This window comes from Electrophorus electricus, chromosome 16, assembly GCF_041902795.1.
Source record: "Electrophorus electricus isolate QZ-2024a chromosome 16, ASM4190279v1, whole genome shotgun sequence".
Lineage (NCBI taxonomy): Eukaryota > Metazoa > Chordata > Actinopteri > Gymnotiformes > Gymnotidae > Electrophorus > Electrophorus electricus.
This window is the reverse complement of record NC_137512.1, coordinates 23,132,501-23,151,385: the sequence shown is the minus strand read 5'-3', so window position 1 is coordinate 23,151,385 and position 18,885 is coordinate 23,132,501. Positions and strand designations below refer to the sequence as shown.

The window sequence follows — 18,885 nt, the reverse complement described above, 5'->3', positions numbered from 1 at the left end:
GTGGATTCAGGTGAGCGGATTTTTGGGACTTGCAGTAAATAAATGAAGGCACTCGCTCGAAGTGGCGGACTGCAGAGGTCTCTAGCTCCACTCTTCACCTGCACTGCACAAAATCCATTTTCTTAAGTGCATCATGTGACTCTTCAACATCACTGGCCTTGTTTTATCAAAGAGCATCGCTCAGCTCCAGGGTGCAGCCTTGTGGTGCATTCCAGTGAAGACGACGCGGATGAGCGTCCACTCTGAAGATGGACTATGGCAGGCCTGCACCCACCGTCCTCCCTCTTTGCTTGTCTGTATAGATTATTGTACAGAGGGCTGAGGGCTTTCCAAGTTGAATAGGCGCTTTGTTAGTCGATGGTCACAGGCTTGGAGTGAATGGAAAGTGGGTGGGAGTAGGTGGGAGACGACGAGTATAACAGCTTGGTCTGCATTAAAAGGAGAGACACGTGTGCCGTTTGGCTGTTTGTGTGTGGGTGATCCTGATTGTGTTATCTCCCCATCACCCGAGACTGTTTTGTGGATGATGTCAGTGCTCTGCATGTTTAATACCAAATCAACAAGATTTGTTATCATAAATTAAGCACGTGGGGGAAATGGCATCATTTTGGGCACAAGGGCAGGATGGGCACAGGGGTAAAGTGGGTAGGAGGGCAGATTGGGCTTGGGGCAGGATTGGGGTGGGGGGGGGGTTAGAAGAAGAATGAACAAAACTACAAGCCTAGCTATGTAACCAAGCCTGATTCACTCTTTGATGTTCTGGTAGTAATGTTCCTTGAATAATAATAATAATAATGATGATGATGATGATGATGATGTTATCCTTGTCCTCATCCTTATTATTATCCAAATTTCCCCTTTTTTAAACGAGTAAACACACAATTTCTCAGACAGTCACAAAGCCATCACTACCAAAGTGTGTCTCGAGTGTAATCTGGTAATCCGGTTTTCATATTTCAGCGGAACCCTGTGAGGACGAGGCTGGGCTTCAGCAGACCTGGTTTAATCTGGTGCTGGAGAAGAACAGACTCGCCAGATATGAATCTGAGCTCATGATCTTGTAAGTGGACATGCTCTGTGTTAGAGGCCTGCATCCGTTGGACCTCAGCAGCAGAGTGAAATCACATGCCTGTCACATGATTAGATGAGGCACTTAAATGTGAATAAGATGCCTTATGATGGCAGTGTCTGTGTATGTGGATTAATTTATATTCTCGATTAACTGCTGATAGAGACTGTTAGTATATATTGAAAAGATGTATATGTTAACGTAAATAAAAAAAGTGAGGTCTAACTCAGTAAGAGGTCTAACACAGGCCTGTCTGTGTAATGCTGTGCTTGGCCTGTTTGTGTAATGCAGTGCTCAGGAACTGGAGCTGGAGGACAGGCAAAGTCAGCTACAGCAGGACCTCAGACACAGGATGGCCATCGAGGGTGAGGGTGCACGCGTGCGCACACACACACACACACACACACACACACACACACACACACACACACACACACACTCGCTTGCTCTACCCCCCTCCTTCCCTCCTTATTCTGCTTCTGTCTCTCTGTCCATCTGTCTATCTCTGTTTCTGTCTGGCTTCTTCATAGATTCATGCTGTTGGTGTGTAAGAACCTTCAGTCTTTTTGATATTGCATTAATTCTATTTTATATTATTTAAATAAGCCATTCTTTTTGTATCTAAATTATAATCTTAATATCATGGTCAGAATTTGTACTTTGGACTGAAAAGCTGCTGTGTTGGAGATGGGTTTTTATTTCAGAAAAAGGAAAACATGTTTGTTGCATGTGTTGTTCCACAGTCATTCAAACAGCCCATTAACATACCTAAATGAATACAAGTGTTACAATTCTTACAATTCTTTTCTCAGCACTGTATGGAAAATAGGCTTAAAATAAGGTTTATCTGAGCTCACCAGAATGCCGTCCTACAGACGTGTCGCTTGGTTAATACTAAACACGTGTTGCTGCTTTTGCATGTAAGCAGCAGCTGAGCAAGGTGACAGAATCTTCATTTGCAAGTCAATGGTTGGTCCACTGCCTCTAGGAAATGAGTTTATTTTTGTTCAGAACATGAGGATATGGGTGAGGACATTCACTCTATTGCAATACTGTAATATCATTAGTGTCGAACTGGACACTGTGTAACACTGATTTAATTATGCTGAATAGATGTGCTCAGACGTATTTACAGAACAAACGTATACAACATTAATTTGTTTCTGTGTTGCTTTTCACATCCATTTTGCAAAAACAACCATTTGTAACCATTTGTTTTAATTGCAAATGGTAAAGAAACACCTGCTTAAGTGCCATTTATAGTTGTTTCCAATTCCATTGACATGGATGGGAATCCTACATTACAAAACATGATCAGAGGCACCACAGCCATGGTGCAGCATTTACGGGAACATGTAAAGGTCCTCAAAGCTCTCGGGTATGTCCTGCTCTATGGTGAGACACCCAGGCACCCAGAAGCCTGCAGAACTCTTAATGCTCCTTCTTACCAGTAGATCATATATGGCACATGGCAGCTCCATGATTGTTCTAAAGGGAAATTTGTAGAGTGCATTCAGCCAATCACGCATCGGCTTTCAGTTTTCCAACAAACCCTATTACACCGACGCACTGGGCTGGTGGGACACGCCTATGTGCCGTCGTTGTGCAGACTTTAGAATTCTGAGCATTTTTATGTTCATGACCCAGCATTGAAATGTTCATGTTTTTGGTGAAAGTTGGTTTGGGGTATTAGGGGCCACCGTCAGCATGCATTTGCAGATGTATGTGTAAAACTAGTGCTATTAGAATGGTGTGTGACATGGTCCACGCTTTGCATGGTGTGCCTCTTAATCTAGACTGCGAGAAGAGTGCAGGAGAGCTGGTGGAGGAGCAGGCCCTGCTGGTGGAGGTGATGAAGGTGGTGGAAGAGAGGGATCAGCTGGTGGGTCTCCTGGAGGAGCAGCGACTGCAGGAGCGAGCCGAGGACCGCGACCTGGAGAGCCTCATCCTCTCCAAGGGTTACCAGTTTCACTGGGCCTGAGGGAGCAGCCTGCACTGGCACCGAATGGCTTCAAGAACCAGGGCCTGTGTTTATGAATCCATCCATAAATTAAAAAAAGATCCTGAGACATTTCATACATACAACCTAGGCATATGCTCATAATTCATTATAAGTGTGCGCTAATCCTAATCACTAAACCAAATCCTAGACCTTCACTTACCTGAACCGCAGTGTGAAGACTCGCCGTAGGACGGGTTGCGTTCACCTGCTGTACGAGCCTTCCTTTTATACTGAGTAAAGCACTGAAACAAACTCCTTCACATGCTGACTTGCAGCTAAAGAATGTCACTTGGACTTGGATGTCAATGGACTTCTTTCTGACAAACTGTTCAAACACTGAGAAACACTGCCTTCATCCTGCTGTGTCTGGTGTTTAATGAGATTATCAGTAGAAAATCCCTGACTATAAACTGTACTTGTACATGATGGCTTCTATTTATTTAAACACTTTTAAGAGAGAAGAGGGTTTAGGCCCTTATAAGCACTAACCTAAACACTATGAACACTTTAACACTTCTTGTTTTTTTGACTTCCACATGGGTGCAATAATACAGTATGTAATGCTCTGAATGTTCTAGGCTGAATGGTTTGTGTGTGTGGTGTTCTGTCCCCTGAATGTATAACGTAATGATTGTACATGTTCAGTGTTTGCTCAGTTGTAACATCGACATTGTTCTGTTATTGACCAAAGTTCATACGTTTCACAGGTCTCATCATCTAGGCTACTGACTTTTTTTTTTTTTTAGGATTCATCATTACAATTTTGTCACTACAAAAAAATCTGTTTATGCACCACTGAAGCAATGTTATGAACTGTGTACTCAAATTACGATAAGATACAGCCAAATGTTGCATAGTTTGATTAAATAAAGAACCATTGCTTAAGAATGAGTTTTAGCTGTATATTTTGTTTGTTGCTTTAAGAAGAGGTTTAAATATGGACACACTTTTCATGGACAAAATGTTGACATTACCATGTAAACCATCTGAAGCTGTCGATGCTCTGCTGGGTGACTTTAACTCTGAGTATGCCCCCACCCCAACCTGAAATGGCACCATCTGAATGACAATGAGTTTGCATGTTTTTTTAATGCTAAAATCCATTGTCAGATGGGCTACTGGTACGTCCACCGTCAGCAGTGTCCATCACCTCCCAGTGTAGAAATCACATGGTTAATATTTTACAGTTCAGTGCTATTATGAAATGTTAACTCAAATGGCACTTCGAATCTTACCTACAGTCTCAACTCTGCCAACCAACTTTGTAAAACATGTTTTTAATTATGGAAACATATCTTTAAACATATCTTATTGTTTACTTGGTTTTTATAAACTTTATACCTTTTTGTATAATTTTTATGTGCTTGTATTCAATTTCTAGATTTTTCAATTACATTTTTAAACTTGAATAATGTCTCTTGTCAGTTTGTTTATGCTTCCCCTGGCCAAACCTACAGTACTGTGGAATATGTCTTGCCCACATGCAGATAATTGATTTGGGTCTCCTACCCAATGACTGTGGTTCAGTGGACTCACTGTCAGTACAACCCGGTGTGCCTGAGCAGCCCACGGCCGAATTAAGGTGTCATGTCGTTTGTTTTATTTGGGTACAAAAACTAGAGCACAAAAACTATGAACACTTTCAGCCTATTTTGACTTTTGACTCTAGAGCCCTCATATCATTAGCTCTGTGTGTTCTAATGTTCTCTCATCTCAGTTTCGGAAGTCATGTCACTAAATCCGCTCTTTGTCTTCTCAAACATTAACACGATTAAGAGTTCTTGTAAAAGCAAGAACCTTAAGAAACTTGCATTTATTTATTTCTAGCAGGGTCGATTACTGCTGTAATTCTCTGCTTACCCAGTCTTCCTAAAACGACAGTCAAACAAGTTCAGCTGCCAAAGTACTCACTACAAACAAAATAATGGTACACAGTCTGTTTCCTAAACCTTTACACTTACAGCATTGGCAACAAGGTTCTCATACTCATAAACTGCTAAATGGTTTTATGGTCAGGGGCTCGTACTTGATATAATCAAGCAATATAATCCGAGCAGGACTCTTAAATCACTAAAAACTTAACAATAAATGTGTTATCCGCACGGCTCCCAGAATGGCGTGGGCCTCCCCGCAAACTTAGTTTAGTTAAGCAATACTTGTTTATTTGTGTGCATGTGTGGATTTGGTACAGTCGTGTCCTTTTGGTTCCCTAGTTTATAAATAAATGGAGAAATTTTCCTCATTCTAAATGTCCAGAAACGGAAATGTGTGTAACGGTGCAATGCGTGACTTTTTCCTGTCTTCCTTCATTTTCGATATTCCCGTGTTGTCATTGTTAGCGTTGCGGTGTGATTTTTTTTAAGTATTTCACTGTTGCAATGACGTGGTTTAGTTAGCGGGAAAATATATTCGGTGTGGTTATTTTTTGCGTCCACACTAACAAACACTGAACACGCAGAAGCAGCATTTGGCTACTTTGATTTATTTTCTCTCCATTTGATCTGATACTGAATTTCTAGCTCCCCGAATTTACACATTTTTAAATCCGAGACTGAAAACTTGTGTCCGGTTCATCTTTCATCGAGGTTTAAGATTGCCTTTAGTCTGTATCGTTTATTTTTGATTTCATAACATTTATATATGTTGTATGTGTAACTTTTATGTATTTAGACTCAACTTTTTATACATTTGGAATTACAATTAGTTTTATTTAAATAATGAGTAAAACGCCACCAATTGTCGTGTGTGAAATATGCCCACATAAACCTGCCTTGCATGTCATTTATATTCAGATCGCGCCGTCAATTTGTGGCTTCTGTTAATCGCAAAGGCAGCAACATGGAGACGTGCGGTTCGGTTGGTTTATTAGATCTTGAGATGCGCAAGGCTGCACTCCAGCAGCAGTGACCGGTCTCTGCGGAGATATCGCCGTGTTGGGAATGAAGGCGAAGCCACCGGGTAACGCACGGGAAATTCGTATCTAGGGGCGGGGCTAATCTCTCGAATTCCGTTTCCGTTTCAGTGTTTTTTTTTTTCTATTTTATCTCTCGATCGGTCAGCGAGAAAAAAGAAATATATATTTTGCCAAATTGTCCGCTTGCCTTGTTGTAAAGACATATTCGTGATGGCGTCTTCTCCGCAGAAATCCCCGTCCTCTCCCAAGTCGCCTACTCCGATGTCGCCGTCCTCAAGGAAAAAAGACGACTCGTTCCTCGGGAAACTTGGTGGAACTTTGGTGAGAAGGAAAAGGGCGAAAGAAGGTATAAGCAAACGTGACCAGTCTGACATAACAGCTACATTAGTGTAGCCAAAACCTCAGGCGCTACTGGACCTTAGCGCTTTTTTTTCGCGCTGGGCGTCCACAGCACACCTCTCACGAGTGCGTTTCCTTTCCTACGCTTTCGGGACATCTTGGGGCAAAGACGAAATTAACGTGTAAAGATCATTTTTGTCTAAATGCCATTTCTGCAATGACGTTATGGGGCACCCCGAAAACCAACAGTTATGTTTAACACACCGCTAATAATAAATATTAACGTTTGATTGGCATTGGATAGCAGAACTGACAGTTTTGTGAAATGTCTCTTTGTCGCTGACAACAGTTGCGCTGTTGAATCACTCTGTAAAGATCTCCTGCAGGCATCCTTAGTCGGTACTGAGAAATACGCCGCCACTCCCAGGTCGCCTCCAGTAGTCCCTCGGGCGCTCGGCTCTCACTTGCATGTCCCGGGGCAGTACAGACAGCGAGTTTAGACCATTTCGGTGACATCGCGTGTTTGTTTGTTTGTTTGTTTGTTTGTTTAAATAGTCCCTTTAAAGTTCTTGGCCGTGATAAAGTCTTCTACATGCTCGCTCGAGGGAGTTGCGGGACACGTCGTAACCATATATGGTATGTTGGCTGCGCGTGCCTGGAGAGGTGCAGGCGTGAACGCGCGGGAGCGCAAAGCACACGACACGCGATCCTTGTAGCGCTCGTGAAATATTGGTGGATTTTACGCAACCACACGCTCTGGAGCGAAAGCTCTAAAATACAGAATAAAAGAAAATGAGGGAATACGTACATGGAGAAATATCACCAATATCTGCATGTAAGAATAAACGTTCGCACTTCTGATTGCCTTGTCTTAGTAATTGCCACAGTCTCTTAAACCCCGTGCGCGTGAAAGGAATGGTGATGAGAGGGTGTGTTGCGCCTCAGTCTTCATTTGCTAGCGTCCACCAGGGACTGTAAATCTAATGAACAGCCTGACACGAGTTAGTTTTATGAGCAAGACCCAGATCAGGGGTGGGGGTGTGCGTGTTTTTGGTGACAGAGAGATGGAGTGTTTCTGAAGGACAGTGAGTAGACGGAGAGTGTGTGTGTGTGTGTGTGTCTCTGAAGGACAGTGAGTAGACGGAGAGTGTGTGTGTGTGTGTGTGTGTGTGTCTGAAGGACAGTGAGTTGGGGGTGAGTGAGTGGAGAGGGTGGAATGGGATGTGGGCTGTTCTGTCCAGGTAGGACCTGTTTTGACCACATCATTCACTTCGATTCCACTCTGCTGTGCACAACTGTATCATCCAAAAAAAGCTTAGTTCACTAGCTCCAGGATGCACCGCTGCAAACAACCATCCATACGGGTATTAAAACCCCATTGTACATCGTCCTTCATCCCGACATTGCTTTATTCTTCGCGTGTCCTCATCATCCAACGAGAAGTTGAGTACGTTCGTGTCCGCCACTTTCCAGCGCTCTGAGATCCGGCTGCCGTGGTAAGCCGGCGCACACCAGTGAGCTGCGCGGGCTTCTGTCGAGCCGCCAGATTGTTTTGCACCTTCTTCTCCTGGTGCGGCATCGTAGGAGCAGCTGTGGGGGAGAGACGGGAGACTCGAGAGGGTGTTGATTGCTAGAACGTCGTCCTCGGCAGGCGGTGCTTCTCCATCCCGCACAGGATATCCTCTCAGACGAAGGCATCGCTGGATATAGCAGTAGTGCATGCTGGGTAGTGGCAGGGGTGAAACACTCGCAGCTTTCACTCGCATTATTGATGATCTGGCGTGGCGTGGGGGAGGGGAGGGGAGGGGAGGCACTGCTGTGAAATTATTATTGCTGGATTGTTTAACTAACTGCAACTTTTTATGTGTTGAGTTTGAGTGGTCTGAATGATGGCTGCCGTTTTAATGTGATGTGCACAGGCTCTAGACAGAGTTGTGTGCTTTTGTTTTTCTTCTTCATAGAGAGCATTCTTTGTCTTGTGGGCTTTTGGGGAGGGGTGGGGGGGGCATCTAGGTAAGAACCTTATCTATGAGCGCAACGCCAACTTTTTATGAAGGTAATGGTTAAAATGTTGTATTAATAGTATCTTTCTGCTTCTTTGGGCCATGTCCTGCGCCGTGTCTCGTCTGGTGTCCCGCAGTGTCAGAGCTGCAGGAGGAGGGCATGAATGCCATAAACCTGCCTCTGAGCCCTACTCCATACGAGCTCCATCCAGAAGACACCATGCTGGGTACAGCAGCCTCACACACACCCTCCCTCTACCACTGTCCATCCCAGCCCCGTGCTTTAGATCCCACGTGTTTTCCTGGGTCGGACATTCCCGCTCCAGCACACCGGGTTCAGCCCAGCGGGTGATGACGGAGCCCTCCGTGATCTGGGTCTGGCGTGCCGGAGGAGGGACTGCCCGAGCTCCCCCAGGGCTGCGGGCGACGGCCCTTGTTTTACCGCGCCGTCCGACATCACCGTCTTCCTTCTCCAACAGAGGAAAACGAGGTGCGCACCATGGTGGACCCCAACTCGAAGAACGATCGCAAGCTTCAGGAGCTTATCAAGGTCGGGAGGAGAAACCACGCCACGTGGACCGATGCTCACGGAGTGGCGGAACGTGGGTTGATGTTTGCTGTCTCAACCAGGTGCTGATTGACTGGGTCAACGACGTGCTGGTGGGTGAGAGGATCATCGTGAAGGACCTGGCAGAGGATCTGTACGATGGCCAGGTCCTGCAGAAGCTCTTTGGTGAGAGTTGGCTTCTCATTTGCTTCCTATTCAACAGCTCCTCCCATAGCCAGGCCCTGGCCATTGGTTAATTTTCATCTGTTTGTAAATTTAAAGAGCTCAACTATGACAGACCTCATGTAGTCCCACAACAACTCAAATATGACTGACGTAACACAATTCCAAACTCCAGCATTCATGTTCTTCTTAAATTTCCCCTGCGTCATTTTCCTCGTACTGTGCCGCATGTCCTTTTTGTCTTATTGTTCTCTTGTCCTGTCACCCGTTCCCTATTGCTGTCTTTTGTTGATCTATTGTCCTTTTTGCCCCGTGTCCTCTTTTTTTTTGGTCCTGCTTGTCCTTCCTCAATGTACACTGCCACTCCAGAGAAGCTGGAGGGCGAGAAGTTGAACGTTGCCGAGGTGACGCAGTCTGAGATTGCTCAGAAGCAGAAGCTCCAGACTGTTCTGGAGCGCATCAACGAGGCCCTCAGGGTCTCGCCCAGGAATGCCAAGTGGAACGTCGACTGTAAGCCTCTCCAAACTTCAGCCCGCCCTTGACAGAGAAAGCGAGGAAGAGACAGAGGGAGGGAGGGAGGGAGGGAGGGAAGATTTGTTTTCTGACCTTCGTTACGCAAACATTCCTTACATGTTTTTGCAAGATGGCAGCTGTGAACAAAACTGCCGCAAGGTTGCAGAAAGTCTGAAAGCTTTGTCTTGTGTTTTAGCATTGCCTATTAACGCCTAGAGAAGCAGATAAAGGTTTAGCACTGCCTATTAAAGCCTAGAGAATTGGGTAAAGGTTTAGCACTGCGTTTTAAAGCCTAGAGAAGCAGGTAAAGTTGATGTAGCCATCTGCTCTGTTGGGATTTAGCACTTTCAGTTAGCTGAAGCAAAGTGAAAGTCTGTGGTATACATTTTTAGGAGTCAGAGCAGTTTAACAACTCTATTGATTTTGTATTATATGGAGGCGTATCAATAATCCCAGCGCATCAGTAATCCCAGGCACCTTAATGTAGTGCATGTACAGAGGCTTCTGAGTGCCAGTGTTTCCCTGTTTAATTATGCCTCATTAGTATTACCTTCTGAAAGGAGCCTATTCTAAAACAGTTGGATGGGCCGCAGTAACAAAACCACACACTTCCTATTTGCCACTAATTAATGACTTTATGTTGGCAGCTGGTGTGTGCAGCATATGCCTGGAAGCTTCTAACTGTGCTAAAGAAAATCATGCCAGGACTTAGCACTCGGGTGTTGTAAAAGACCGTAGCTGTAGTGTAGCACGCTTAATTGTTTTGTCTAAGATCAAAAAGAATTCAGGTATAGCAGGAATTCTCCAGTTCAGCATTTTCCACTCTGAGCTATGAGGGGAAATAAATCGCTTTGTCAATATTTGTAAGCCTTTCATTAAATTGTCCAACACATGTAATCAGTCAGTCTGTCCAACATCTAATCAGTCTCTTAACTCTAGATGTCTTTCTGTGGTACTGTGCTAGCGGTCCATGCTAAGAGCGTAGTGGCCACCCTTCACCTGTTGGTGGCACTTTCTCAGCACTTCCGAGCTCCGTTGCGCCTGCCTGAGCACGTGTCCATTCAGGTGGTGGTGGTTCAGGTACGTGCATCTGCAGTCACCATGGGGACATGCGGGGCATTTCCCTTTTTGAAGGAAAAAGCACCAGTGTTAATTTTTTATTTTCATGTTGATGATCAGTGTGTCAGTGTGGCTGTTTTCCTAAAATTACTTGTCAGAGAGCTAAAAGAGAGGTGATTTATCGGCGCTTACAATGTCTTATTGGTTAGCACACCACAACCTCAAACACTGCTTAACATTTTGTGTTCTTTGTTTGTGTCCGTGTGTGTGCACGTGTGCGTGTGTGTGCGTGTGTGTGCGTGTGTGTGCGTGTGTGTGCGCGTGTGTGCACGTGTGCGCGTGTGTGTGCGCGCGCGTGTGTGCGCACGTGTGTGTCAGTGTGTGTGTGTGTGTGTGTGCGTGCGTGTGAGACGGAGCATTTATGAGGTGGCACTTTGTGCTCTGGTCATAAACTGCATTAACGTCATTTTCCATGTCCTGCCAGAAACGTGAGGGACTGCTGCAGACACGGCAGATCCAGGAGGAGATCACCGGGAATACCGAGTCAGTCTCCCTCTCGTGTGTTCCGTTGTGTGTGTTTGTGGAATGGCACTGGTCTTTGTTTCTGTAGACTAAGTGCTATCTGCAGCCCTCATGCTGCATTGTGGGGCAACGTATCAATAATCACTCTAATCAATACTATGGATAAAACCTAAAGGATGTCCGTTGGGTTAAGTCTTTGTTCTTTTTCTCCCCATACACACTTTCTCATGTCACACCATTAATTGTATAACAATAGTCACCATGGCTGTGGTTTTTATAGTTTGGCAAACAAAAGATTATAAGTTTTCATTGTGAATAAATTCAAATGTAGCCGGATGAATGTTGAGCAGTCCCCTCAGCCATGGGAGTGCGCTGGGGTCTCAAACCTGCCGGACGTCCCCGTCCCTCTGAGACGTCTGACGAGCTGCAGTGCTTCTTTGAAACCGGCTTGGCCTGTGCAGTGGCGTGTGTGGCGAAGAGAACATTCGGTTCCCCGATTTGTCGACTGTAGCCAGAGGACTTTGATTGTGTAGTGAAATAAAATGATCAAATTGACACTTTTTGTCCTAATCATGGAAATAGCTGATGGTCTTGGGATCTCGAAGTTCCCAAAGCAGCTGGGGAGTGCGTGCGTGCATACGTACGCGTGTATGTGTGTGTGTCTCCAGCCAGCTGGCTGAAGTGATCTACCTTTCACTCTCTATGTCTAATGACCACGTGTTTGGAGTGAGCTGATTCCTTTCTTGTGCTTCGTCCGCAGGGCTTTGTCTGGCAGGCATGGTGAGTGTTGGGAAGACTTACTAATTACATTCTAGAAGTGTCTAATGATTTCCAGCTAGTAGTGTTTTATTTAGTTTCTTGTTTTCAAAAATGGTGATTTCTCTTGGTAGAGCGTGATGCGTTTGACACGTTATTCGACCATGCGCCTGACAAGCTGAGTGTTGTGAAGAAGGTAAGCCATGCACACCACGTTTTCTCCTGGTCCGTGACCTGAAAACTGATATCAGTGATATGACAAAAAGAATCTAAGAGCAGAGGTGAATGTTTTTGTCTCTGCACAGACTCTCATCACCTTTGTCAACAAGCACTTGAACAAGCTGAACCTGGAGGTGGCCGAACTGGACACCCAGGTATGGACTCGTGCTAGGGACGTGTGATCCTGAACCCTAAGAGAGTCCTTCTATAGAGACGTTTGTAGAACACACAAACTAGACATCTGTTGTACAACTAAATATTCAAGAAGTGTCACGCTGTGGTTTCCACAGGGCCAGCGGTGTTTTGGCCAGCAATTAACGTGTGTTTTTTTTTAATTTTTTTTTTTTTTTTTTTTCCATCCTTATTGCCTAGCCCGAGACATTATGCTAATCAACTCCAGATCATCACCAGTGTGGTGAGGCTGCGTGTAGGTCAGCAGCACGTGGCGTTAGCCACCCCTGCTGGAGTAGGGGAATAGCTAGATAGCACTGATCACTTTCCAAGCGTTGTGTACAAAAAACTTAACACAAAGCTTACATAATGAAGCATAACGTTGTATTACATAAAGAATACTGCAAACCAAAAAAAAAGTAATAAACTAAAACAAGTAGGCGTTCTGTCCGATTTAAAAACACCATTACTAATGTTCTGTGCACTCTTGGTGCTGTAACAGCTGTGTGTGTAGTTTGCAGATGGAGTGTACCTGGTACTACTGATGGGACTTCTGGAGGGCTATTTCATCACCCTGTACAATTTCTTTCTCACACCTGAAAACTTCGAACAAAAGGTACGAATTTGCAGTCGACTACACGCAGCCGGTGATGAACGCACCGGCCTGGTCTTCGTGTGGAGTGCGCGGGCAGCTTGGTGCTGGCCTCATGTCCACGCCTAGCCAGGGTTGCACAGACTGCTCTGGATCAGAGGTCTAAGGAACGAACTGCCCTGCACACCCAGGTGAAGAAGGAAATGCAAGCTGGCCAGTCTAGAGCCGGTTGCGCATGAGCGCTGTGTGAATGGGCTGGTGCTGATTGTGTATCCTGAAGCGTTCTGATACGAAGTGCTGAGGATCTCTGAGGGGCGATGGCGCTGTCAGCGAGCCCAGCAGAAGGACCGCCTGCCTGGGTGAACTCCAGTGCGCCCGGCCAAATGGGCACGTAGCAGCCGGGTACAGCTGGACTCAGCCACTGCCCAGGAAATGGAAAAGTGACATGGAGATTAGCATTCAGCTGCAGAGTGAGGGGTCAGGAAAAGAGAACGCAAATCAGAGTGCGTGTGTGTGTAGCATATACAATGCACACATACAAACACACACATACACACATGCACACACACCATCCTGAATATACACTCCCCACCCTGCTTATACATTACAATGCTCTGTCCACTTTATTAGGTACACCTGGCTTATGGGTGTATTTTCTAAGTGAGTTAGTACAGACTGTCGGCCCTAGAGAACAGCTTACGCAAACTGTTCATGGCAATGACAGTCTGCCTGTATACTTGTGATGTACCACCAAGGTATTTTGTCTCTTAAAGTTGTTTTTAATGTCTTTTAACATTATAAACAAACAGTAATGATTAAAAGATGTCTTCAGGTGTGTTAAGCTGTTGGCTACCATTTATACCTAATGGCTCTTGTGAGGAGACTTTGTCTCGTCTCATCTCTCTCGTGAGGAGGCTTTGTCGTGTGTGTGTGTGTGTGTGTGTGTGTGTGTGTGTGTGTGTGTGTGTGTGTGTGTGTGTCTCTCTGTCTCTGTCTCTTTCTCTAGTGAGGAGGCTTTGTCTTGTGTCTGTCTCTCCTGCAGGTGCATAATGTGTCTTACGCATTTGAGCTGATGCAGGACGGTGGCCTGGAGAGACCGAAGCCCCGGCCTGAAGGTGAACACAGCCACAGCTCTGGGATTCAGATCATTTACATATGTCTTCTCTTCCGTGTGTGGGTGTGTCACTCATTGACACAGCATAAAGTAAACGTGTGTTAAAGAATATCAGTATCCCTTCAGAATTCCAAACCTTCATAATTTAAGTCATGGTTTTCTCCTTTCAGATATCGTGAATTGTGACCTGAAATCGACACTCCGCGTTTTGTACAACCTCTTCACCAAATATAGGCATGTGGAGTGAAGACGTCTTGTGGGACGGACACACTTGGAGACCACTGACCACTTTCCCAAACCTTTGCCTTCGTGACCACTGTGGGGCCAAAAAGCAGAGTGCTGGGGGGGGTTTGTGTTGGTTGATTGTTTCAGAAAACCACTTTACTGTGCTGTGCCTGTGTAGGTGTTTGCATGCATGTGTGTGAGTGTTTGTTTGTGTGCTTAGGGCTATCTGATAGCTATGAGAACACAGTCCACATAAAAGCTTGATTTGTTAGAACGTGTGGATGTAGCAGCAATATAGCTTTCACTATTGTCCGACTGTGGCAGGAACTGGCTTTCTTTTCCTTTTTGAAGTGACTGAACTTTAAAAAATGTTTAAACACTCTTAAGACAAAACTGTTGTTTATTACTGTATGATAAAGATGTCCCCCCCATTCCATGCTGTGCTTGTGGTTAAAATGATCGTACGTGTGGGTTTTTTTCCCTTTTTTTTTTTTTTTTTTTTCTGGAACAAAAATATTGTCCCTGATTTTTAGATTTGTGAACAACAGCACAAAAATGTAAGAAAGCTTTGTAAATATACAACACAAAGCCTGGGTGCATTCTTAATGAACGGGCTTATGACTGGATTTTTGATGGCTGATAAGTGAACAGTTAGTAATCAGATTAATATTGGAATTGGTATGAATGGGGCAGGGTTTAGACTTAAAGCTCTCGAGGTCATCCTTACAATTGGTTTACTGCATACAGCTTACAGATTTCAAATGATACAAATAAACAGACCAATTTAAACACTAGCAATAACCCTGTTTTCATTTCAACCTTGTTTGCTCACCTTAGTCCTATTATAAGAGTTGGGGGCAGGTAGAGGGATTCTTGTCCAAGTGCAAATATTGCACCTTGTAGAAATCACTTCCTCATCTGTTCTCTGCCCCACAGCTTGTGCTACAAGGCTTCAGTAAACTGGGAGTTCCCTTCAGCCTCCGTCCTTCCACTGTTTTCCAGTTTGATTTTCCTTCTACAGAGCTGGTGCAGTTGTTTGTTTGTTAGTTAGTTTGTTTTAAGTATGGGTGTAAATGGCTACAGTACACTTCACCTGTACCTGCTACCATTGTGTATTCAAGGAAACTCAGCACTTCCCAGTCACCCTTATCCAGCTCGGCCTGTCCTGCATGGCCCCTGACTTTCAGCGGGTCTGGGTGAGGTAAGTCTTATTTAACAGGGCAATTGCTAAATAGGTGGATTCATGAAAATTACCGAATGTTATTTGGTGATTGAATTGGTGATATATTTTTTTGGTAATTTTTAAGTTGTTGTAATTGAACTGATTAAGGAATTTTTCCTTTATTCCTTATGCAAGTGTAATTATCTTTGCTCCTGTACTTCTGCCTAAAGCAGCTTTCCAAAATGTTGGAGATTTCAATTTTAAATCATGTGGCCATGTACAATTGAAGAAAATTATTAATCATTTTGTGATCTGAGCCGCCATTATATTCTGCATTATGAAATCTAACAATTATCTTTAAACACAGCATTCCGCAGTGACTGACTGGCAGTCGGTGTGTAATGAAATCCTAATAAGATGTGTTTCAGACATGAAATGTCTGCGTTTTCTGTTGAAACGCACCGTGCTTTCTCTGCAAGACAGGATGGATCTGCATTTCACTGAAAACTGTCAAAATCTGCCGGTTTGATTCAATTTGTTCTTTTCCTCAGTGCGGTGCAGATACAATTGAGTACACAATGAAACATGAAAAGAGAACAGAATCAGCCATGCTGTAACCATCTTTCTGCATGTCTTCTGAGGGATATTTGAAATATGCTGTTGCTTGTTATAACTTGCACCATTTTATATGTTCTGGCTTTCAGCAGTAGAGCTTGGATATTAAACGCCTTTTTGAAATTTAGGCACTAAAATAAAATGCTTCACTCATTGCTTTGCTTCTTTCCTTTCTATTAGGTGTTATTTGTATTTTCCCCTTACTGTCCTGTCCCAACACCACGGTCAGCCCTGTCTATACAGCCAGTGTTGTCTTCAGAGCTTGGGAGTGCAAGCCGGAGAGCTGTGGAGAGGGGGACCTTTCGCATCACCACTTCTCTGAGGAGCTCCTCAGCCTGTCAGATGGACACACAAACCTCCCACCTGCTGGGTGTGTGGGTATGTGTTTTGGTTTGGGGGCGGAATTTTAAGAGTTTGAAGGGCATGAAGGGGAATTCATCCATAACATCAAATGCAGCTTCCACAGCCTGAACTCAAGATGCTTACAAGGAAAATCTCTGCTGTATTATGGGTTGGCCAGTGCGCGCTCCAGCCGCGAAGTGCAGTCCTTTCGATTTTACAAACACAAGATACCTAAAGAATTCAGCCTTTGGCTGGCGCAGACTCACAAGTTAGGTTTTTGTTTACTTCACACTTCCTAATGGTTTCCATATTTTTGAGTCTCGCACATGAATAGAAATGATGTTTTCCTTCGCGTTTCTCGGCATAATTGCATTTTGGAAGAAAACGGGCGCATAAAGACGAGCTTTTCTCTCGCTTTCCTTTTTCTCCCGCATGCCTCTCTGCAACATGCGCAACAGTCGACAGCTCCCACAGCCTTTGTTTGCCACAGGCTGAGTTTTTAGAGGAAAGTCGTTTTGTTGCTCGCTCTTCAGAGCCAATTACACAACTGTTTAATTACGCACCTCCACCCCTACGCGACAGTAGCAGTGAAGGAGCCATCATTGATTTTTCTGGGGCTTTTCGCATCACTCTTTGCTCCCGTGGTTTATTCTGTTGTTAAATACACAAGGCAGGGTTGGTGGAGTTGATGGTGGGTATATGCAAATGTAAGTGAAGAAAACAGGCCTGTTAACACAATTAATTATAATAACCATGATTTGTATGTATTTTTTAATAATATTATTAATATTCATTTCAAAAGGGAAATTTGGGTTTAGACGTTTACATTTTTTTTATTGCATTAGTTAATGCAAATAATATTTTTAATGGAATGACATGAAATGTAAGTAAATTCAGGCACTACAGGAAACAAAAGCTTCAATATAACCTTATCAGTCAATGTTCGGCTAAAACCAATTTCTGATTCTCGGTGGCCCCATTGACAGTTACTTGAAAGCATTTTAATGTTGCGCTTGCTGTATCATCCTCTATCAGCCTTGGACCCCTCTGACCACAGGGGGGCAATCATTCATGAAAGATCCTATTTGCCCTTTTTAAAAGATACCAAAATCTCCCATTAACCGTAAATCCACTGTTGCTTGAGAAGTATTCATTACATAACATGGGAAAGTGAAGGATTATTGCACAGAGCAAACTGCGCGTGTGTGTGCGTGTGCGCGTACCCACAGCAGGATGGAGAAAACAAGATTTGTTACTCTATGCGCTGTGAAAGGCACGCATGGTATGCACGCCCTTTTGCGAGGGTTAAAGCAAGCGAGGGCTGAACAGCTGTGTTCAAACGCAGTGTTCACGATTCGTCCCTGCTCTAAGCAAAACGAGTTAGCTCGGCAGCTGATTGGCCTGTTGTGAACTCCCGGTGTAGGAACGTGTCAAAAAAAAAAAAAGTTGACACATTTGACAACATAATTCCAAATACAACTATTACATCCTACAATCACCCAAAATAAACAAACAATTATTCCTAATAAATTTCGATCAGAGCCTTAAACTCTCCTATTCCTATTCTATCACATCTGATACACTATTAATTAAATCTCTTTGAGAGTTTGGTGTTCAACACAGCCTCTTCATCTGTGTCCTATGTCCTTTTGGTGTTAGGAGTTCCATATTCCCGTCCCTGACAGTTATTCTAATCTTAACCATAAAGCAATCATAGCAATTATATGTATTCAGTTATACCATTGACGTTAAGGTTAATGCCTTTTGTATTGAGGATGAGGGGAAAACACAAACAAACAAACAAAATCTGGGTCGGGTTTTGTTTCCACATGTCCTGTGATAGCAGTACAAGAAAAACGTGACGTTAGATTGTGGTTTCGCAGTTTTTTGACTAATTTCTTTGACCATGAACGCGAGTCATCTTCGTGAGGTCATCCCGCACTGTAAGCCCCGCCCACCGGCCAGGAGTTTTAGGATGACTACATCGAAGCTCCGCCCCCACGCGAACTCCAGCTCCGCGTTCATCTCATTCTTGCTCTCATTCCGCGCATACTTCGCATCGTTGTAGATACGCGGATTGTTTGCCTTTTTCAAACCAGACTGTCTGAGGGTAAAAAAAAACAAACAAACAAACAATAGTCACCGGCTTTAGCTGCATTTCTATTCACTAAGCTTGAGTAAACAGGTCAAAAGCACATACATTAATTTATGGTGTTTGAGGTAAGTAGCCTACCGCAAGTTGTCAATGTCCAGAAGTTTTGGTTGTTGTGATGTTCTCAGGTTGTTCACGTGATGGGAGACAAACGTAAATTTCACGGTTTTGTTCAGATTTCCACTAATCCCGTCAAGCGGATCTCTCTAACCCGTGTGCTGTCGTACGATGACAGATTAACGGCCAACGGACGTTCTCTGGACCGTGTTTGCTCGCGCGGGGTTCCTCGCACCAGCTAGCTCTCGAGGCGCGTCTTTCACAAATAAACTTAGCCCGGTTGGCTAGCCGGCTAGCTGGCTAACTACGCTTCTCCACCCGTCTTTGTA

General features: G+C 44.3%; 3 protein-coding genes and 1 long non-coding RNA gene across 16 annotated transcripts in view; 3 read left to right on the top strand and 1 right to left on the bottom strand.

The window, feature by feature from the left end:
- Positions 1–3,541, top strand: part of mical2b (microtubule associated monooxygenase, calponin and LIM domain containing 2b) — a 54,638-nt gene extending 51,097 nt beyond the window's left edge. For 11 of the 12 annotated variants that reach the window (XM_081699481.1, XM_081699480.1, XM_035532088.2 and 8 more), the window contains 3 exons: positions 961–1,060; positions 1,361–1,434; positions 2,866–3,541. In XM_081699481.1, coding sequence (XP_081555607.1) covers positions 961–1,060; positions 1,361–1,434; positions 2,866–3,050 — 359 coding nt within the window. In that variant the 3' untranslated portion in view covers positions 3,051–3,541. Of the gene's footprint in view, positions 1–960; positions 1,061–1,360; positions 1,435–2,865 lie in introns of those variants that run through there. The other variant, XM_081699482.1, reaches the window with a different exon arrangement.
- Positions 3,542–6,049: 2,508 nt separating this feature from the next.
- parvaa (parvin, alpha a) lies at positions 6,050–15,022 on the top strand. Of its 2 annotated transcripts, none has more exons than XM_035532179.2 (13): positions 6,050–6,331; positions 8,465–8,554; positions 8,807–8,877; positions 8,958–9,060; positions 9,427–9,567; positions 10,535–10,650; positions 11,114–11,172; positions 11,912–11,931; positions 12,042–12,103; positions 12,213–12,281; positions 12,812–12,913; positions 13,932–14,066; positions 14,174–15,022. In XM_035532179.2, exons 1-13 carry the CDS (start codon positions 6,196–6,198, stop codon positions 14,180–14,182), a joined length of 1,113 nt encoding a protein of 370 aa, XP_035388072.1. In that variant the 5' UTR covers positions 6,050–6,195; the 3' UTR covers positions 14,183–15,022. The 2 variants fall into 2 exon arrangements, with proteins under 2 accessions (XP_035388072.1, XP_026874053.1); XM_027018252.3 differs by having other exon boundaries at positions 6,054–6,331; positions 13,932–14,004.
- A 2,082-nt stretch (positions 15,023–17,104) lies between these two features.
- The window catches only part of LOC113582483 (uncharacterized), a 1,890-nt gene continuing 109 nt past the window's right edge, over positions 17,105–18,885 (bottom strand). The window contains exons 1-2 of the long non-coding RNA XR_003411168.3: positions 18,581–18,885; positions 17,105–18,451 (exon numbers count right to left, since the gene is read on the bottom strand). The exon at positions 18,581–18,885 is cut by the window's right edge and continues 109 nt beyond it. This is a non-coding gene — a long non-coding RNA (uncharacterized LOC113582483). The remainder of the gene's footprint in view (positions 18,452–18,580) is intronic.
- Positions 18,310–18,885, top strand: part of tead1a (TEA domain family member 1a) — a 40,670-nt gene continuing 40,094 nt past the window's right edge. Inside the window, exon 1 of the mRNA XM_035532224.2 lies at positions 18,310–18,567. The gene's annotated coding sequence lies outside the window, so the exon portion shown is untranslated. The remainder of the gene's footprint in view (positions 18,568–18,885) is intronic.